Source organism: Microcebus murinus, chromosome 10 (assembly GCF_040939455.1).
Source record: "Microcebus murinus isolate Inina chromosome 10, M.murinus_Inina_mat1.0, whole genome shotgun sequence".
In the NCBI taxonomy this organism is placed as follows: domain Eukaryota; kingdom Metazoa; phylum Chordata; class Mammalia; order Primates; family Cheirogaleidae; genus Microcebus; species Microcebus murinus.
The window spans coordinates 26,694,936-26,717,130 of NC_134113.1; the positions used below are offsets into that span (position 1 = coordinate 26,694,936).

Genomic DNA, 22,195 nt, shown 5'->3' on the forward strand with positions numbered 1-22,195 from the left:
AAATTGGTTGAAAATAGAAATTTGGGGGAGACTAAAGTCCTTAGCCACTTTTTTGGTAACATTCAACTATTTTTACTTAAGTGGCAGTGATGGTAATTAGTGATCATAATTAATTATTTTTATGAACTTATCTTTTAGTAATAATAATTACTATGTTAATAATTTATTGAGCTACAGTCATGTTTCAGGAATTAGAGTAAGTATTTCATATATACTATCATTAGTTTTTGAGATTAGACTGTGAGTTCCATGATATGATGGATCAAAAAAGTTTGGACTATTTCTCTAGCTTGTCTTATCTTTTCCTTTGTTCACTGTCCAGTCCTCCTTATGTTATTCTTAAACTGCTCTAACAACTGCTAATTGGTTTGCCTCTAGTCTTGTCCCTGTCAGATTGTCCAGATAATCACTGGAGTAAAAGCAAGTCTTACCATGTACTAACCCTGCTTTAAACTCTTTAATAGCTTTTTCTTTGGCCCAAAGGATTAAGTTCAGGTGCGTGTTATGGAATGCAGTGATCTTGTTGGCCTACCTCAGTGCTTTACCATTCTTTATTTTATTATTCACTGCAAGAATACCGAAGTGTGCTTAGTTTTTTTCCTATATGTTGTACTTGCTTTTGTGGCATCATTCATTTTGTCATCTTTACCTGAGATATTCTTTTTCTTCCTCTTCACCTTGGTAACTACTGTTTACCTCACTTGTCACTTTTCTAGAAATCATTTTCTAAACACTGCCACTGCTCTCCCACCCCACAAGATGGCTTAAGAATACACATAGTTTGAATATTTTACTTACCACATTACGGTATATTATCATAATTTATGTCCTTCTTCACTAGACTCTAAACTCTTTGGGTGCAAAGATCATATCTTACTCATTTTTTATTCTCACTACCTGGTGCATTGCTTGTTAATTGCAAATGCTTTAGTGAGTGAGTGAATGCATAAATGCAAGTATTTATAATGGAAGGAACCTGAGGCTTGGGAATATCAGTGACTAACTTAATAATAACTTATATTTGACTTTGGGTTCAACAAAACAAATTCAGCATTTATACTTACTAAAAGACACATGCCTTATTTGTTAGGGGATACAGAATGGATAGGAAATAGTACCTACCTTTAATGATTCTGTAAATCTCATGGAAAGGATCAGGATAGTGCTATCCTATACCAAAGATCATGAGAATTATAATAAAAGGATCCCATATACTATGGCAATTTGGAAGAGGACCTGTCTTCTGTCTTTCTCCCCACCCTCGACATAGTACTTCACCTTGTGCAATTATATTATTCAGTTAGGGGATCAGGAAAAGCTTTGTGAGAGAGAGGTGGTACTTGAAATGTTGAATATTGGATAGGTTTTCACAAGTGCCATTTGAAAGCAGAAGTATCTTCCAGCGTTAGGTATTAGTAAGAGCAAACTAGTAGCAGGAAAGTGTTATGAGAACCAGGAGGGGACACTGACTTAGGGTAGCATATGTGTAACAGGAGGGGACTGCTGTGACTGGAAAGAGCATATGGGACTTTATTATGTAGAGTATTGAATAGCAGGCTGAGGAATTGGGTTTTATTCAGTTGTCAGTAGGTGGGGGGGGTCATTAGGAATTCATGAGAGCCTATTTATACACATACTGGGTAGAAAAAACAAACTTAGTTTCTCCTACTGTACATTCACAACGCAGAGCGCTTCTGTAACAATCACCAAGGAAACTTTTAAACATACCAGTGCCCAGGCTTATGCCAGAAATTCTGATTGATTTGGATCAAGAGTGAGGACTTTACATTGCTAATTTTTAAAATTTCCACTTCAAGAATATGTGGGGATTTCTCCCTACTAACAAGCAAGCAGTCAGTTCTGCAGTGGACACCATCTGGGCATCCTCTAATTCAGTTTGATTCTGATACTATCTAACTGCGTAGCATCAGATTCCACAGTTTAAGGGCTTGGTCCTACAAGACTGCCCCTCACTTCTGATGGCAGCCACTAGTCCCAGGTTGTTTTTACCTGTGATTCTGGTCAACTAACTATAAGTTGGGGTCCCCATCACTCCCTCAGGTTTGATTAATTTGTTAGACCGGCCCACAGAACTCAGGGAAACACTTAGGTTTACTGGTTTATTATAAAGGATATTACAAAGAACACAGATGAAGGGATGTATAGGACACGGTATGGGGGAAGGGGACATGAGCTTTCATGCCCTCCCTGGGCTTGCCACCTCCTTTGGGTGGGGCTGAAAGTTTCAACCCTCAAATCTCACCTTGGTCTGGTGACCAGCCCTCATTCTGGAGCAACCTAGGGGCTGCTAGCCATCAGTCAACTCATTAGCATACAAAAAGACTTATTACTTTGAAGATTCTAAAGATTTTAGGATCCCATATGCCTGGAATTAAGACCAAATATATATGTATTTCACGATATCATACATACAAACATTTGAATATGTGATTATTAGGTTTAGTCACAATTCTGTATAAAATTAAGAGATCATGCTGAAGATCATGAAGTGACACCATTTATCTTCTTTCTTTCAGCATGCTATCTGGATTGTACCTTCAAAATATGTCTCAAATCTATCCACTTCTCTCCATCTGCACTGCCACTACCCTTAAACTAAGCCACCATCATTGCTTACCTAGGTGTCTAGTGACCTCCTTAATCTATTTTCCATAAAGAAGCCAGACATATCTTTTTAAAACATGAAAGATATAATTTTATTCCTCTGCTTAAAACCTTCTAGTGGCTTTGCATTAGACTTTGAATTGAATCCAAATTTCTTACTTTGGCACCTAAGTCTTTGTGTATATATTAATAGTATGGCCTGCACTATGTTCTCAAACTCCACTCATACCACTGTGAAACCAGGCTGATCTTTCAGTTCCTCAGACACACCAACCTTTCAAGTTGTTTTCTGCCTTGGTCCTTTGCCCATGGTTTTTCTTCTGACAGTATTCTTGACCTTAGTTCTTCAAAAGGCTGGCTCAGGTGTCATTTTCTCCATAGAGTCTTCCAGGATCACTCTGAAAGAGTTTTCTTTATCTTCTGGGTCCCCTCTTTATCTCAGCAAGCTGTTTTTTCTCATTTACATTGTGTAATTAGTTTTTTGTTTACTTGCATGTTGTCCACCACCATCCCCATTGGACTGTGAGCTCCATAATGTGAGAAATGTGTTTTGTTCTGTACTGTCAGCCTCTCTACTCAAGGCTTTCAGTAAATGCTCATTGGAAGGAAGGAAGTGAGTTTCACCTTTAGTGACTTTTTACAATATCCTTGAAGAGTGTAGTCATGAACTGAGTTGTTTTGCTCCCCACTGTATCCTCAGCACCCATCATAGTGCTGAAAAAATTAGATAGCTGGCAATTATCAACAAAGGACTTAAAAACCAAGTAGTCTATATTCTTTGTATATATGTTCATAAGCCCTTCTAAAAGAGCTACAGAGGTGCATATAATGATTGGTTACATAATTAAAAGAACAGATGTCATCAGCTTAATTCTTAAAAATTATCTAAACATGGTATCTCAAGTGGCATGGTTAAGCATGGACTTAGGAACTGACTGCTTGAATGCCAGTTTTGTGGCCTGCAAGCTGTGTGATCTTGGGTAAGTTACTTAATTTTTGCCTTAGTTTACTCATCTATAAAATGAGAATAGCAATGGAACCTTCTTCATAGGGTTGTCATAAGGATTAAATTAATATTTGTGCAGTATTTGGAACAGGGCCTGACACTTAGTAATCATTATTAGGAGTATGATGAATAAATAATTATGTAAGTTTACCAAGCTGAATTTATTAGAGAACATATTCATATATATGCACATCTCAAAATATGACTCAGGATAGGTCATTCTATTAGTTCTAGCATGTATTATTTTTACTCTTAATATAATTTATTTTTAACATACTTACTCTTAAAATGATATAGGCATAATTATTTAAGTGGCTTTGGCCTACTTCTACCCTTGGGCAGTTTAATTTGAGATTCATTTCTTTATTAAAGATCAAGGATTTATCAGGAGTTACACAGTAGTGAATAACAAAGTTATTTACGATACAGATCTCTTTTTCTCACCCCTTTAGTAAGTCTTTACTTCCAAACAATAATTATCTTTAATTCAATGGTTCTTAACTTTGACTGCACATCTCTTGGGGAGATTTTAAAAATTACTAACATTCAGGCCTTACTCTTGATCCAGTTAAATCAGAATTTCTGGCATAAGCCTGGGTGTTGGTATATTTTAAAGTTTCCTGTGTGATTATACTAGATTTATAACTGCTGCTTTTTAAGTATTGACTTTGGTAAGTGTTTTCTGAACTTTCGTGAAACTAAATATTATCTGGTTCTTGTTGTAAAAACATAGATTCTTAGGCTCCAGCACATCTGTATTAAATCTAAACTAGGGGAGAAGTCAGATTATCTGTTTACTAACAATGATATCAGGAGATTATTACATAGCAAGTTTAGGAACTATACATGTGTGATGCCTATTTGTAAGAGTTCAAGCATGTAGATGCTTGAAATACGAGCTTGCTTTGAAGGCCTCCTTTGTTTTTCTGTACCAGGATTGGGCCTACTTCTTTTAGTGAGTTCAGAAGAAGGTTGGGTAGTTTCTATAGTGTTAATTCACTGTGTTGTCCCTTTGCTGGTTTAGAAGTTTATTGCAGAACCTGAGTTTGTGTCCTCAATCCCAAAGAAGAAAGAAGAAAAAAATGACAGAAATACTGGCTAAAGACAAGGATAAAGTAAATGTGTCCCCTCTGTTACTGATTTGTATTTTAGTTAGATGAAAGCAATGTTTTATTTTACAAATATAACTTTAGTTAAATTGTTTTGCTGAAGAAAATAGTGGGTATTCAGTTTTCTTATACAACTTTATTTTTTCTTTGACAATTATGAGTTTTTATGGAGAAATGTACGAGTACAAAAACATAAGTATATATTTATATGTATAAAATTTATAGAGTATAGAAAATATGGCACAAAGACTATAGATTCTTAATATTTTCAGAGTTAACATTGCAAGTGGTTACATAGAGTGCTTGTTATTGTTATTTACTGAGAAACAGGCATTTAATTTTATGTGTTGTGAGTCTGTTGTACAAAATCTCTCTTAGTGTCTCAGTCTTCCCAAATGTATCCCCATCTCCATGCAACTCTTTTGTTCTGCATTCTCATCACTTGTGAGGTAGTTCTTCTGAAATTAATATAAGATTTTCTTCTTCTTTTTAATGGAAAAAGAAAAGAAAAAAACTCCTTTTCCTGTCCCCCTCTGCCTCCCATGAAAAAAGCAACTCTTATATTCTGGTGGTATTAGAGAAAATAATTTGAGAAAGTGATGGTTCTTGGCTCTAGGGCAAATTTCTCCTTTAGTTTTAACAGTGTAGCATTTTAAAAATTAATGAATGAGGGTCACCTAACATTTAAGAAGAGTGTATAATAGTTTCCTTTATAATTTTTTTTTTTTTTTTTTAGAAATATGTCAATTTGAGGAATGTTTTGGGCTGTATCCAATACCCAAATGTAAGAAGTCAACAGTGGTGGTTCTTGACTATGAAAAACCAACAAGAATCACTGTGGAACTTTAAAAATTTCTGGGGAATAGATCTGAGTGTTCTCTGAGTGTCTTAGTTTATAAATTTCATTTTATTTTAATTCCTTAAATGATTCCAACACTTATATGCAAATGAGAGTTCCAGTCCTCTGTATTTTTTTTAAAAAGAGAATGATAAAACAAAAACCAAAACTGTGATGTTAAATCACAGTTTTATGTGACTCATTATAATTTATGTGATTAAAATTTAGTTGCAGTTAAAATTACTACATAAGATTTTAGGTTTCCCCAAAGTATCATGAAAATTGAGATATTATATTTATAATGGTAAAAAATAGAACATTATTTGCGAAGTAGGTGGTGGTCTGTGTGTTTATACATATGTACATTTTTTTTTTGTTTTTAAAAGTTACATAGCAAACTTCTGGAGACAGAGCGCCAACTAGGGGAAGCTCATGGTAGGCTGAAGGAGCAGAGACAGCTTTCAAGTGAAAAGTTGATGGATAAAGAGCAACAAGTGGCTGATTTGCAACTGAAACTTTCTCGTTTAGAAGAACAGGTAAGCTGGCATTTCAGATGAGCTTATATTACCAAGTTTGTTGACAGACTTGAGGAATCTTAAATATTGTTATGGTTCATTAATCTTTTAATGGTCAAGAGCTTTAATTGAACTTTTAAAAAAATTTTAAAGTGCAACATTTATTATTACCCAGCAATTCTTTACTTATTAACTATATTAAGTCATTTTTGTTGTGATTGTATCCCCCAAAGTTCTCCACAAAAATGCACAAAGAAAACTATTCTTTCAGCTTTAGGCAGGAAAAAGGAGGGTGTAAACCTCTGTCGGACTGCTGGGGTCTTCCTACCAAGGAAGGACCACTCAGTAGTGAAACAGTGAACTCTGAACTGTTGGTGAGGGTCATTAATGACATGTAATTGGTACATATAAACTTTGAGTTTAAGGATTTTCACTCTTAAAAATTAAACATATGATTGAATGCTATCCTAAAGTTGCAGTTGCTAAAAATGGTACTCATGAAATGGGTAAATGTTATCATTAAATTATGTCTTCTATTGGAATTAAACAATAATATTTTGGGTTAAAACATGTAGCTTCAGCAATAGATTTTCTTTTAGACCTAAAATTTTAGATGTGGTGGATGATTCTATTTTCCAACTGTTATATGTTATAGAAAATGACTGTTATGAAAGAAAATATAAGAAATACTCATAATATGGTTTAGATTATTATTGGAAATAATTTGTATGTAATTAATTCCTTGATCATATTGGTCTACAAAAAACAGTAATGAACTCAATACCAACCTGGAGAAAGATTTGTATTCTTTTTAGGATGAGAGTCTATTCTTAAAGAATAGTTTCTTCATGAGATTCTATAAGTAATGAGATGTTGCTTTTAAAGTTGATTTAATATATTGTCTAAATCTACTTTTCTGTTCATGCTTAAGAATTGAAGTACTGCCAGATATTTATGAATGATAGCATTCTATCTTTAAATTGTCAACTGAAAGCCTATGTTTTTTTAAGTTGAAGGAAAAAGTAACAAATTCTACAGAATTGCAGCATCAATTAGAAAAAACAAAGCAACAGCATCAAGAACAACAAGCTCTTCAGCAAAGTATTACAGCAAAACTTCGAGAAGCTCAGGTAAACATTATTTGAATTATTGGCCTCTTAAACAAAAATTAAGCCAAACCATTATTCTTTTGTTGTGGTGAAAATAGATAATGCAAAATACTTGATTGTAAGTGTTTTTGATAATTTTCAGTATCTGGATAATCAGAAAATCTTTTTTCTTTTGATTGGTTTGTTGAAAGTTTTTATAAAATATTTGAAAACTATTTGTTATAAACAAGTATATTTATTTATTATAAATTAATTTATATAAAATATTTAATTTTAAGTTTCTTTATTAGATAAATTTATCTATTAAATGTATTTAGTTACATTTATTATTTATCAAGTTATTATTTATAAATAATAAATTCATTATTTATTATTTATTAAAGTACCTTATTTGAAAAGTCAAAAATGGTAAAATAAAATATCCTGATTTAGTTAGCCTAGTACAGAAGAACATTTTGTGTTTCCTACAATAGAGCTTACTATTTTTGGTCATTGCTTTTTGTGCTTCATAACCATCATGTGAACATTGGTATTGTAGGTATAGAAAATATAATTGATTGGGTTACATTTATATAAAGTCAAAAGCATAGCTTAGAATATTGAAAGAAGTTAAGTTTTTGTTTTGTTTTGTGCGAGGAGGTTGACCAAATGTTAGAAATGAATTTGACTTTGATATTAGTTTATTCTTTTATTTATTTATTTTTTTTTGAGACAGAGTCTCGCTTTCTTGCCTAGGCTAGAGTGAGTGCCGTGGCGTCAGCCTAGCTCACAGCAACCTCAAACTCCTGGGCTCAAGCGATCCTCCTGCCTCAGCCTCCCGAGTAGCTGGGACTACAGGCACAAGCCACCATGCCCGGCTGATTTTTATATATATATATATTAGTTGGCCAATTAATTTCTTTCTATTTTTATGGTAGAGACAGGGTCTCGCTCAGGCTGGTTTTGAACTCCTGACCTTGAGCAATCCGCCCGCCTCGGCCTCCCAGAGTGCTAGGATTACAGGCGTGAGCCACCGCGCCCGGCCTATTCTTTTATTAATTCATTGAATATTATTGATTGCTGTGTGTTCTTCACTGTGCTCAGCACTGAGAATAAAGAGAAGCAGTGCCTGCCCTCTAGGAAATGGCAACGTAATGATATATACCTAGAAACAATGTTACAGTTTGAGGGAGGCAGTAAGTAACATGCCTTTCTCTCCCTTCTGAGTTTGGAGGGTGGCATGGGAGTCAGATGCGTAGAGATCAAAATATTGGATTCATTTATTTGTTCTATTATTTGATTAGTCAACAAATATTTATTAATGTCTACTCCAAGCCAAGGGACTGATTTTGTGAACATTGTAGTGAATAAAACAGACAAAAATGTTAGCTCTCTTGGGGCTTAGGGAGGGAGACAAACAATAACTAAGGTAAATAGGCAAAACATGTAGCATATTAATGGTAAAAGAAAGTGCCATAGAGATAAAAAAAAAAAAAAAAAGGAGGGACAGGAAGTAGGAACTATCTGGGAACTGAAGGTGGGACTGCAGTGTTAGGTCTCTCTGAGAAGATGAAAGGCCTGAAGGAAGGGAGGGAGTGAGTCATATGTATATCAGAGAGAAGAACATCAGTACATTAAAGGATCCTGAGGTTGTCTCTGGAATAACAAGAAGTGAGTAGCTGGAGTGGATAAACGGCAGAGGAGTTAAAAGGGGCACCGTCATAGAGATCACAGGGGATCAGAACATATAGATACTCATAGGTAATTTTAAGGACTTTATTTTACTCCGAGTAAGATGAGAAATCATTGGAGGGTTCTGAGCAAAGGAATAAAATGATCTGACTTATAGTTTTGCAGGATTAGTCTGGCTGCTATATTGAGAGTAGACTATAGGAGTACATGAATAAAAGCAGAGAAATTAGGTAAGAGGCTACTATAATAATCCACACAAGAAATGATGTGACTTGGACTGGAGTGGAAAAGTACAGGTAGTGAGAAGTGGTCAGATTTTAGATGTTAAATATATTTGAGAGGTAAAGCTGACTGAGTTACTGATTGATGTATGGTATTCAAGGATGACTCCAAGGATTTTGGCCTGGGCAATAGAAAGGACGGAGGCCAAGCAAGATGAAGACTGAGAATCCCATTGGATTTGGCAACACGGAGGAGAGGATTATACTGTACATTAGCTGAGAGAGACATCAGTATATAGGAAATAAATAAATGGAATTATTAGAATAGATGCTATCTTAGTCCATTTGTGTTGCTATACAGGAATACCTGAAACTGGGTAATTTATAAAGAAAAGAGGCTTATTTAGTTCATAGTTCTGCAGGCTGTACAAGAAGCGTGGTGCCATCATCTAATTCTGATGAGGGCTTCAGGCTGCTTCCACTCGTAGCAGAAGGCAAGGGGAAGTCACTTTTGCACAGATCACATGGCAAGAGAGAGAAAGCAAGGGAGAGAGGAGGGAAGTGCCAGGCTCTTCTAAATGACCAGCTCTCACAGGAACTAACAGAGCAAGAACTCACTCAGTATTCTAGAACAGCACCAATTCATTCATGAAGGATCACCCCCATGACCCAAACACTTCCCATTAGGCCCCACCTCCAACATTAGGCATCAAATTTCAACATGAGGTTTGGAGGATAAACATCCAAACTATAGCAGATGCAATCAGCCAGGGAGAGTATAGTGAGAAAAATAGACAATTGGTAACATAAGAGTTCTGAGGAGCACCAGCACTTAAGAGTAGGGTGGAAGAGGAAGAAAGCCCAGAGAAGGAGAGAAAGAGCAGAGTAATTAGGGAGAACCTGCAGAGAGGAAGCCAAAGGAATAGCAAGAGTCAAAAGTTGGGAGTAATCAGCAACTTCAAGTGTGGGTGTGTGGTGGGGATGCTCAGTATTATAAATGCAAAATGTTCATTAGATTAAGCAATTAAGAAGTAAATTTGTAACCTTGTTAAACATAATTTCAATAAAATGATAGAGATGAAATCTGATTTTTGATTGATGACTAAATGAGAGATAAGGGAGCCAGGAAAGTAAATATAAATTACTTTGAAATTTGAACATGATAAGTACTAGGTAGAAACTGGAGGGGTTTTGGTCTGGAGAGTTTTTTTAGAATGAGATAGACATGAACATGTTTAAAGTCTAGGACAAAGGGACTTGTAAAGAAGAAGTTATTAACGATATTGGAGGAGAGGTGACTAAAGGAATAATGTATTGGTAAAAAGCTACGATGCCACTGATGCAATGGGGGGAGGGTGAAGTTGAGCCTATCCACTGAAGCTTGAGATAAATATGGAGGTAAATATATCTATATCTATATATAATTTTATAAGTAAGGGAATCGAAAACCAAGGTAGATCATTCCTGAAGACCTCATGTTTCTGTATAAAATTGGAGATATTAATAGTAATAGCTGAATATCAGGCAAGCAGATATTGAGAATTTGGAGAGACTATTTAAGCTTTTAGTTAGTTGTTGAGGGGAATATTTGAGGATGAGGACTTCATTCGAAAAAAGGATTGACAAGGTGATTCTGAGTATATACTGTAATGGAAGTTGGAATCCAGAAATTTGTAGCAGCACCAATCAATGGAGGTTTGTGATTTTACTCTAACGGTGCACAGGAGTGGAAAAAGCAGGTTGAAATATTGATCTAGAATTAGACTCTTTGGGACTGGTTGTCTTGGAAATTTGGGGGTGAGAGGAAATGGAGAATGTGGTTGAAAAATAGTTAAGATTAGTTCATACTGAAGTATGAGTTTAAGGAGGAGAAGCTAGGCATATGCCAAGTAAACTAGAAAGAAATCGAGTTCTCTGACATTGAAGAGTAGAAGTGAGGTTATTAAATTAGAAGACAGTAAGTTGTGTCACAGAGTAGGATAGTTGGAAATTTTTAGCTGGAACCATTTCAGGTGATTACAAGGTCCTATATGAGTGATTCAAATGTAGACTGAGTCCAGGAATTAAGATGATATGAATATGAGGCTATGCTCTTAATTCTTTATGTATTTTGTATTTCCCAGGAAATTGGCAGAAATTGGGATTGAGAGAAAGACTAAATCAGGTCTCAAGTCTTCAGTGAATGAGGTAGGGATTTATAGATGATAGCAATGAAGAGTAGAGGATAAAATAAATAAATGGCTACTCCCCATAACCTCACGAAGCCTTAACTTGAGAGAGAGAATAATAGCAGCGAAAAGCCAGGAAAAGGTCAACCTCCTCTCTTTGCCCAGTGGAATAGGCCTTACTAATCAGTAATTGACTTCTGTAAAGTTAGAACCAAATTTCAATTAAGACTTACAGACAACGCCACGACACTCACTCTAGCCTGGGCAACAAAGTGAGACTCTGTCTCAAAAAAAAAAAAAAAAAGACTTACAGACAGAGTAACTTTTATGGAAAAAAGGTTAGGCCTAGAACTGTGGTTCTAGAAAATTAGAAAAATATGGAGGGAGAGGTAATCAGTAAAAGCAGCAGAGGCTGAAAGCAGAGAGGTTAGGTTACCTTTCATCAACTGACCAAAGCTTACAAGGATGAGAAGTATGCTTGAAAGTGACTGACCTCAAATATTTTAGTATTGGCACACATCACTGAGAGCACCATGTGGTTACTGGCTCTGTCTTAGCAAGGTAGTGTGGGCTGCTGTAGGATTTAGGGAGGGGCTGGTTAGGGACTTGTGCTGGGCAGAGGCTGTCTGTGTCTCTTAAAATGATTGTGGCAGAGACAAAGGCTATGAGTCAGTTAGCCCAAGAATATCAGTGGTGGTGTTCTCGAGGTAGGCTATCACATTGTCTTCTGTGTAACATTGGGGCCCTTGGTAGAGTAGAAGAAGAGGGATCCCTTTTTATGTCAATAGAAAATAGAAGAGTTCTGTTGAGGTATGGAAGCAAACTTGTATAAGTGCATGTAAATTACAATGTAGTTGTTTATTTTTCTGTTTTTTTTTTAATAAATATTGTAGAACATGTGTGTCAGTTATCTTGGATACATCAATGAATAAAACAAGACAAAAAATTCCCACCTTTGTGGAGCATACATTCTAGTGGAGAGAGTGTGGAGCAAGGCAGATAAGCATGAAAAATAAGTAAATTATTTAATCTGTTAGAAAAGAAATACCATAGAAAGAAAAAAATGACCAGGATAGGGAGTACTGGGAAAGGCTGCAATTTTAAATGTAATGGTCAGAGTAGGCCTAATTGAGGTGACATTTTTATCAAACATTTGAAAGAGAGGGAGTGAACCATGTGACTCTGTAGGGGAAGATTTCCAGGTAGAAGGAACATTAGTGGAAAGGCTCTGAGGTGGGAGTGTGCCTGGTGTGATTAAGGAATAAAGAGTCCCGTGTGTCTGAAATGGATGAGAAGAGTTGTTGGAAGTGTCAGAAAAAATAATGTTGTTAATGGAAGGTTTTTTGTTAGATTCTGGCTTATTATCAATGATATCGATTAATATTAAATTAGTTTTAACAATAAACAAATATGTTGTTCTATTTAATTAAATTTGCCATGTTAAATTTAATAATTACAGTTTTACATAATGCATTTTAATGTAATAATTACATTTTAAAAATGTAATAATTACATGCAAAGTGTAATAATTAGTTCTTAAAAATGTAAGACTAAGATTATGAGTGTCAAAATTTAGTATCAGTCATTTTATGTTTGAGGAATAACTTTTTTAAGTTCTCTATTCTTAAAGTAGTAGTTTTCAATTCTTTACAGAATGATTTGGAACAAGTATTACGTCAAATTGGTGATAAGGACCAAAAGATCCAGAACCTTGAAGCCTTATTACAGAAGAGTAAAGAAAATATTTCATTATTGGAAAAAGAAAGAGAAGACCTTTATGCAAAAATTCAGGCCGGTGAAGGAGAGACTGCTGTTCTTAATCAATTACAGGAAAAAAACCATACATTGCAGGAACAAGTAAGCTTGTAAAATATATTATATTTCTAAAATTTACTTTCATCTCTCTAAATCTTACTAAATGTTTCATTTTAAATGATTCCTTCGGCCTCTTTTTAGCACATTTTAAATGTTATATGTTTTTGATGAATAGCATCTCATTCAACTTAAGAGAGGTGGGTTGCTGTTGTAGTAAAAGTTAGTAAATGTGATTTAACAAAGGAAATCCTCAGCTCATGTCCCTGGATATAACCTGTGTGACTGTGGGTAAATAATTCTACCTCATCAGCTTAAAGGAAAGTAGAGATGTTATTAATAATGGATTCTTGCCTCACAGAATTTTGTGATGTTTAAAAAAAGAATGAATAACAAAATATATTTATAAATTAAAGGTATTGATCAAGTATTGGTTGTTACTGTATACTGATTAATTTACAGACTTAGGGGTTATTTATTTTTGGTAATATATATGTCTGTGGACAATATATAGCTAATAATTTTGATAAACCTATTCTAACATTTATATGTAGTTTAAGAGAAACTTATAAAATTTACATTTATACATTTTCAAACAGAAAAGAATTTACAGTAGCACTTTTGGAAGAATTGTCCAGTAAGAGAATTATTATCTAATTAAGAAAGTATTTAAAACAAAGTATCAGAAGGCCATGTCATTTTTCTAATTTGGGCATTAGAATTTAAAGGACTCCCCCACTCCAAATTTCAAAGTTAGTTTTGAAGGATTCTTTTTTTTCCCCCAGAGACTGGGCCTTGCTTTGTTGCTCAGGCTGCAGTGCAATGGTATGATCATAGCTCACCACAACCTTGAATGCTTGGACTCAAGCAATCCTCCTGCCTCAGCCTCCCAAATAGCTGGGACTACAAGCACATGCCATTATGCCCAGCTAATTTTTTAATATTTTTGTAGAGATGGGGTCTCACTCTGTTGCCCAGGTTCATCTTGAATTTCTGGCCTCAAGAAATCCTCACACCTTGGCCTCCCAAAGTACTGGGATTACAGATATGAGCCACTGTGCCTGGCCTGAAGAATTCTTTAGGCTAGGTTTTATAAAACTTGACATGGCTTATTATACAAATATCATCAGGATACCATGTATTTTTTTAAAAAAAGAATAAATTAAAATAAGTCTATGTACTGCTTTTGGCCATGTTGGGGTAACTGATGTCTATTTTGTCCTCCTACCTTTAACAATCAGAAAAGTGGAAAATGCATACAAACTACCATTTTCAGATATTGGACAATAGTACAGGACTGTGATCGCTGAGAGAAGAGAAACAAGTGAGGTGAATTCTTTGACCATGGTAACTTTTGACCCAGAGATGTTTTCCAGACTGTAGTGCAGTTTGGGAGAATACAAGGAAAGTACAGTGGTCTTATTGAACTGAGGAGTGAGAAATTGAATTTAGTTGAGAAATTGAAGTTCAGGTAGGTTAAGGCAGCTCAAATTTGCAGGGCAAAATCTCAGAGAGCAAGGAGCAATGAAGAGAAAAAGCTCTAGAAATCTGCACAGGGATCTATTTGAGGCTTTGGTTGAATGTTAAGCTTTGCATTCATAAGGTTGGATTCCTTGAGACCAGGCAATGAACCATATCTAGGAGCTGCAGGCTGAGAAATTACCGAGCTCACAGAGGGCTGGGAGATGTGCAGGTTCCAGCCAGTCAGAGGAAAGATGTGGTTGAACCCTTGGCATTCAATAGAAGCACAAGAAATGTCACACCTTAGGAGAGCAATAACTAGCCCTAGAGTAAATGCTATCATGTACCTTACCTAATGAAGTATAAAAACGAGCCTCAAAAGGATCTAGTTTAATCATAAATATATTTATCAACTACTAGCTCAGACAAAATTCAACATTCTTTGAAAGAAGACAACAAAGTCCAGACTGGTCACAATAAATAGCAAAAAATTATTAGACATATGAGGAAGCAGAAAAAATGTGAGCCATAACCAGGAGAAAGATCATTCAGTGGAAGCATATCCTGAAATGAAAGATGATGGAATCATCAGACAAGTGCTTTAAAACAGCTCTTAAAATATACTTATGGGGCCGGGCGCGGTGGCTCACGCCTGTAATCCTAGCTCTCTGGGAGGCCGAGACGGGCGGATTGCTCAAGGTCAGGAGTTCGAAACCAGCCTGAGCAAGAGCGAGACCTCGTCTCTACTATAAATAGAAATAAATTAATTGGCCAACTAATATATATAGAAAAAATTAGCCGGGCATGGTGGCTCATGCCTGTAGTCCCAACTACTCGGGAGGCTGAGGCAGGAGGATTGCTTGAGCCCAGGAGTTTGAGGTTGCTGTGAGCTAGGCTGACGCCACGGCACTCACTCTAGCCTGGGCAACAAGTGAGACTCTGTCTCAAAAAAAAAAAAAAAAAAAAAAAAAATATATATACTTATGGATGTAAAGGGAAAAGTATGATAATGGAGGTAGAAATGGAAACAATAAAACAGAATCAAATAGAACTTCTAGAGGTAAAAATATAAAAATGCATGAAGTGAAAATTTCATTGGATGGACTTAATAGATTAAGCAAGTAGAAAACAACATCAGTGAGCATGAAGTCAAGGCCATTCAAACTTTTCAAAATGAAGTACAGAGAGAAAAAAGGGCTCAGGGAAGAAACAGTACCTTACTGACCTGTGGGATAGTTTCATGTAGGCTCGCATCCGTATAATTAATATCATGGAGGGGTAGAGGAAGAAAATATTTGTGGAAATAATGGCTGATAAGTTTTAAAATTTGATTAAAAACATATAAATCCATAGATTCAAAAAGCTCGAAGAACTCAAAGCAAAGTACATCAAAGAACTATCAGATGAATTGGATTTCATCTAAATTTTTTTAAAAGTATGCTTTTGAAAAAATACCATTACGAAAATGAAAGCCAAGACACAGAATGGGAGAAAATATTTATAATACATATATCTGACAATGTAGAAATGTCTAGAATATATAAAGAACTCTTGTTACTTAATTAGATTAGCGATTGGCTGGGGCTAGAGATGTTGGGGGGAAATGACTGCAAAAAGGCGTGAGGAAACATTTCTGAAAATGAAAATGTTCTTTATCTTGATTGTGGTTATGTTTAGTTAAGTGAGTCTATACATTTATCAGATTTCACATTGTGTTCTTAAATTGGATTAATTTTATTTTATGTAAATTATAGCTCAGTAGAGATGATTTTAAAAATAATGTGTCTTTTATTTTTTATGATTTGAAATATTATGTTTACTTATTTTTGGAAAGATGTGAATACTGTTTCTTGAAAAAATTTGAGATAACCTATCATAGAGCAGTTTAATATGCTCACAGTACTTAAATTTGGGTTCGTTAGTTTTTGTTATATCATTTATGAACTTCATAATTAGAGTCTTGCTTGTATGATAGGTAACTCAGCTAGCAGAGAAGCTGAAGAATCAGTCAGAAAGCCATAAACAAGCCCAGGAGAATTTGCATGACCAGGTACAAGAGCAGAAGGCACACCTTAGAGCTGCACAAGACCGTGTCCTTTCCCTAGAAACCAATATCAATGAATTAAACAGTCAATTAAATGAAAGCAAGGAGAAGGTCTCCCAGCTCGACATACAGGTAATATTGAATTATGCTCTTTAATAAGGTTATATATATAAAGTACCAATTTTAGGCTATCAGCTATTTTAAACTCTGTTTTTCTCTCTTTTCCTTGCATATTAATAGAAAAAAATCAAGAATATGAATTAGATAAAGGTTATATCTAGACAGTTTGTTGAACTTCCCTGTTTGTATAGACTCTGCAAGCTACACCTTCTGAAATCACTGACTCTTTTAGCTTTTCTTTGTTTTGAACAAGTCCTTATTATTGTTTTTGAAGTCCAAATTAGTTCGACATTATACCATTAGATTTCTGTGTTAAATATTTTGACTTTGGTTTTTTGTGATTTGTACATTCAAGATACTTCCTGGTATGCATGATCAGAACAGCATCAAGGTAAATTATTATGCACATGTTTGGCCTCACACCATGCGAGGGCTTTTCACTGTTCTTTCTTACTGTTTTAAGGGTTTTGGTACAGAAATTGCAAAGATTGTAGCACTTTAGCAATTGGTATTTAGTCTGAGTTTATTGCATATGAAGAGCCAGCAGAGGGGCTGGTAAAAGGATGGCTAGATTTTTTTTCCCTCATCAGAAACATTTCTGAAAGTAGGTAAATCAGTGGAGCTTTTACTTAATCTCCCTCAAATTTTCTTGTTACATGACTTTGGATGATATAGCACATTAGTTGAAGCATACTGTATTGAAAGAGCATGAGGAATTAGCATGAGTTAAAATATTTCATGAATTTTTTGTTCCTCAGATAGATAAAAGGCCATATATATTTTGCAGCTGACTTCTGCAAAAATATATTCTTTATAGTCTATGTTATACATTCATTAGTTAGTATAGATTTACTATGTATTGTTTAGAGTGTAGATATCTTTAGTCTTCACTTTTAATTCAATGTAGATGTAAATACACCTTGATATAACTATTATTTCTGTGAATACTCATTTAGTTATTGAGAAAGAATTCTTTGAGTTATTTCTTTCTGGTTAAAAATACCCGTGCCATGTAAATCTTACATTTCTTATGTTCATTGATCCTCTATTCAATCAGCTAAAAGAATATCACTCTCCCTCCCTTTTTTCCAAAAAGGTTTCAATATTTATTTTTATTTTTTTTGTTTTGCTTTTCTTATTAGAGGTGAGTTGTACTAAAGTTATTCAAATACTTACAATTGTTACTTTTGGTAACAAGACAGATGTTTTTGCTTGTTTGATTTTATAGAAGCATATTTATTTTTGAAAGCCTTGAATTTTTAGTATGTAATTTTTTGACTTTTTATGAACATCAAAAGTAAAAACTTTTCAGCAAGAAGTTATCAGGGAATACTGAATTTCACAAAGTAATTCCAGTTGTCTGGCTGTTTTGTGTCCTTTAACTCTGACATTCTTGAGTATCTTTGGAGTCATCATTTTATTATTTTTTTGACATAGTTACTTACTTTATCAGAAAGTGTACAAATGTGAAGAATGTAGCAAAAAAAATAAATAAATAAAAGAAAGTGATAGACTTTGGGCATTCACTTCTGAAAATTACAGTGGCCCTTCTCAGCAAAAAAGTATACCTTTTCTTTCTTAGCAAAGGGTACTAACGTGTTCTGGTGTCATATGGAGATGACATCTTGTCATTGTTTATCCAAACATCATTAGAAGTTTTCTCCCCTACTCATTCCTATTTGGGGGATTTTCACATATATACTTTTTCAATGTCTAAATCCTTATGCTTTTTTGCCAAAGGACTTAATTTTTAAATAGTTTAGTGACAAAAGCAATATGCATTCAAGCAAGGGGAAATCAAAACTAAATATGAAGTAAATAATTTGTAATTGTTTTTTACAGATTAAAGCCAAAACTGAATTATTGCTATCAGCAGAAGCAGCAAAAACTGCTCAAAGAGCTGATCTTCAGAATCATTTGGACACAGCTCAAAATGCATTACAAGATAAGCAGCAGGTAGGGAACTTGATTACATTTTATACCACAACCTAGTGCTTTGCTAGATAAATAAATTGCAAATGTGTAAAAATGATACCTAGTTTTATATAATCTTAGGATACTGACTTATCCCCCTTGATTCCTTTGTGAATTTGGAACCAGTTGAGTAGTAGATGCAGGGGTCAGACAGATGGAAATAAAATGAAGTATCAGCTTTGGTTTTGATAAAGCTCAACTGTGTGCGCCCCTGGTTGGGCTTCCTAGTATTTCTCCCCTACCCTAGACCTTGCTGTGGAACTGAAATATTTACTCCTAATTGTTGAATTGTTGTCTCATCCCTTAAAGTGTCAATGATCGAGAAAGAGAGACAGACCTCTATACTTTGTTTTTAGTAGGTGGGCTGGGCCATGACCCAGATGTATTAATACTTAGCACTTGGAAGTAGGAAAAGAGCTCTATCTATTTCATCTCAATTATAAGAGTTACTCCTTTTCTTGGGGGTAGCAGGAAGTGAGGGGCTGAAGGGAACACAGAAGTTACTTTTCTCAATACTTCTGATAGAATAGAAGCTTCCTACTTTTGTGTCAAGGTCAAAGTGCTGGTAGATTTTTCTTACCTTTTACCAGGTAGGAATTTTTAAAATTTACTTGTTATTCAAGGAGTAATACTAGTTATTGGTCCATTTTTAAAAAAACAATGAAGAAGTATATCAAATTAAAAAAAACCTTTTCTTTATTTACCCTTTATGCCAATCCCATTTTTCTCCTAAGATGGAATGTTTGCTCTTAAATTTAGTATGTATCCATACAATCCTCTATAAGCATTGAATAAACATATACACACACATTTATATATATGTATGTACATACACACTGATATTTTTCTTTTGTGCACATGGAATCACATTGTATATATAGTTCCGCAACTTGCTTTTTTACTTACAATATTAATAACAGATCTGGAAAGTATTTTCTAAGTATGAGATCAGAGTTAGAAATTATGATGGAAAAAAATTTGTGAGAATAATCACATAAAAGTTTAAAATTTATCTGTCAAAAATATTTTAAAAATTCTAAAAAAAATAGCAAAATGATAAAACATTTTCTGGACTGTGTCTGATGAAGGGTTAGGATTCTTGTTATTTAAAGCACTTTTACATATGAGATAAGTGAACATACAAAAAGAGAACAAAACTATATTAGGAAATGTTCAAGTTTATTAATCATTAATTGCAAATTGAGACAATTTGCCCTTATAGAGGAAAAGCATGTTTGTGTGTCTGCGTGTATGTTTAAATAGCAACAGAAGGATTGGGGAAGGTGTCGAGTAACGAGGCACTTTAATACGTTATTAGTGATAGTGTGCATTAATTCACTGTCTTGAGTAGGGTCAAGGATGGAGCTGTTTGGTAATGTATTTTAAGAACTTTAGAAGTTTTTGTATTTCTTAGATCACTTATAGTCTTTTATCCTAAGGGATGATCGTAGCTTTAAAGATTCTGTTTGCATCTCTGTCAATAAATGTAGAAAATTTAAAATAGACTACATCAATAAAATGGAAATGTATGTAGTTGTATATAATGATATTTTAAAAATAATAGAAAGTTTCATGATGCATTGTTATGTAAAAACAAAGGAGGTTAAAATAAAATAATATGTACAGTGAAATCCTGTTTTTATGTTAAACATACAAAGAAAAAATAGAAACTAATGCACAGAGAAGACTGAAAGGAAAGTTATCAAAACATTAACAGTGATTATTTAGAAGTAGTGGATTTACTAGTATTTTTTTTCTCTCTGTGCAAGTGGATAATTCAAATGAATTTAACAAGTTTAGATGCAATCACTGTATATTTTTAAAATCATCTTGAACATGGAAAACATTTAATTATGATGTAATTATTATTTTATTATTAACCTAGTTAATAGTCTCTTGTATCTTTTGGATCCTAAGATAATGCTTCTTAGTAAAACACTGAAAATTTATTAAACTGTTATGCATATAAACTTAGTATCTCAGACTATGCAAATTCAGGTCCTTTATGTTGGTGGATAACTATAGCCTCTGATGTATCATTGGATTTTTCAGAGATCTTACTCCAAATATTTTCTCAAATAAAATTAGAGTTTTCAGTTTTACTTTCACTGAATATTTGGGCACCATGATATAGTAAACTTTACCAAAGTTTTCTTCAATTGTACTTTTCTATAGGAGTTAAATAAGATCACTACTCAGTTGGATCAGGTCACTACAAAGTTACAAGACAAGCAAGAGCATTGCAGTCAGCTGGAAAGTCATCTTAAGGAATATAAAGAGAAACATCTTTCTTTAGAACAGAAAACTGAAGAGCTAGAAGGTCAAATTAAGGTTTGTATAAAAGAAGTTGAATTTAGCCATGTTTTTTGTTGCTGTAGCAATGGAATCTGATGACCTACATGGAATAAAGATTTTTAGCTAACAAAGAAAGGTGAAGTTGTATACAGTTTTTTAAAAAACCTGTAATTTTTCAGGACGGGTGTGGTGGCTCACTCCTGTAATCCTAGCCTCTGGGAGGCTGAGACAGAAGGATTGCATGAGCCCAGGAGTTTGAGGTTGCTGTGAGCTAGGCTGATGCCACAGCTTAAAAAATAACTTGTAATTTTTCATGTCTTAATTTTTAACTCATCTTTATTTTAATTTATTAGTGGGTGGCTTTTATAAATGACAGTTAACATATATACTGATTCTATTGTAATGTGTGACTAGTTCCAAGAGACAGCCAACCAGGGATCTATTCTATAATTATAAGGAACTTAACAATTTGTTGTTGTTGTGAAGTCTCTTCTGTTCCTTCATTCTTCCATCTCCTTACCTCCGTATTCTGATATTATATTTCAGATATGGTAGGCTTTTTCCATTTTAAAACTTTACATTTATACCCTTGTATTTTGCTTCTACTTTGATAATACATTGAAGCCGTGGTAAACTGTATCTTACTTTGACACAACTTCAAGTGAAAGTGTTGATTCACTAAAGAGATGAAATGATTAGTCATATTAGAGGATTTGACCAGAGTTTTTTGTCCTTTAAATTAGAACTACTATCAGTTAAACAAAATTTTTCAAAGATACACACACACACACACACACACACACACACACACACACACACATACATATCTTCTATAATCAGGTGATTCATATGTGTACAATTGTAGAATCATAAGATGTGTATATGTATTTATGTATGTATATACCAATATATGGGAGAATAATGGTTTCATAATGTGTTTTTTATAACACATATTTTATGGTTATTTTCATGTATATGTCAACACCAATTTGAATATAAACAAAATGTTATTTATTTAATAATTGATTATTATTAGTGCTGGTAATTATAACTGCTGTACTACATTTCTTTTATAGAAACTAGAAGCTGATACTCTTGAAGTTAAAGCAAGCAAGGAGCAAGCTTTGCAGGATCTACAACAGCAAAGACAGCTGAACACAGATTTAGAGCTTAGAGCCACAGAATTGAGTAAACAACTTGAAATGGAGAAAGAAATGTAAGCTAAAC

The 22,195-nt window shown here is 34.2% G+C and overlaps 1 protein-coding gene across 1 annotated transcript in view; it reads left to right on the forward strand.

The window, feature by feature from the left end:
- EEA1 (early endosome antigen 1) overlaps positions 1–22,195 on the forward strand; it is a 119,876-nt gene that overhangs the window by 69,085 nt on the left and 28,596 nt on the right. Inside the window, exons 12-18 of the mRNA XM_012775252.3 lie at positions 5,965–6,114; positions 7,104–7,223; positions 12,916–13,119; positions 16,511–16,711; positions 18,542–18,655; positions 20,849–21,004; positions 22,045–22,184. Of these exons, the coding sequence (XP_012630706.2) occupies positions 5,965–6,114; positions 7,104–7,223; positions 12,916–13,119; positions 16,511–16,711; positions 18,542–18,655; positions 20,849–21,004; positions 22,045–22,184 (1,085 nt within the window). The remainder of the gene's footprint in view (positions 1–5,964; positions 6,115–7,103; positions 7,224–12,915; positions 13,120–16,510; positions 16,712–18,541; positions 18,656–20,848; positions 21,005–22,044; positions 22,185–22,195) is intronic.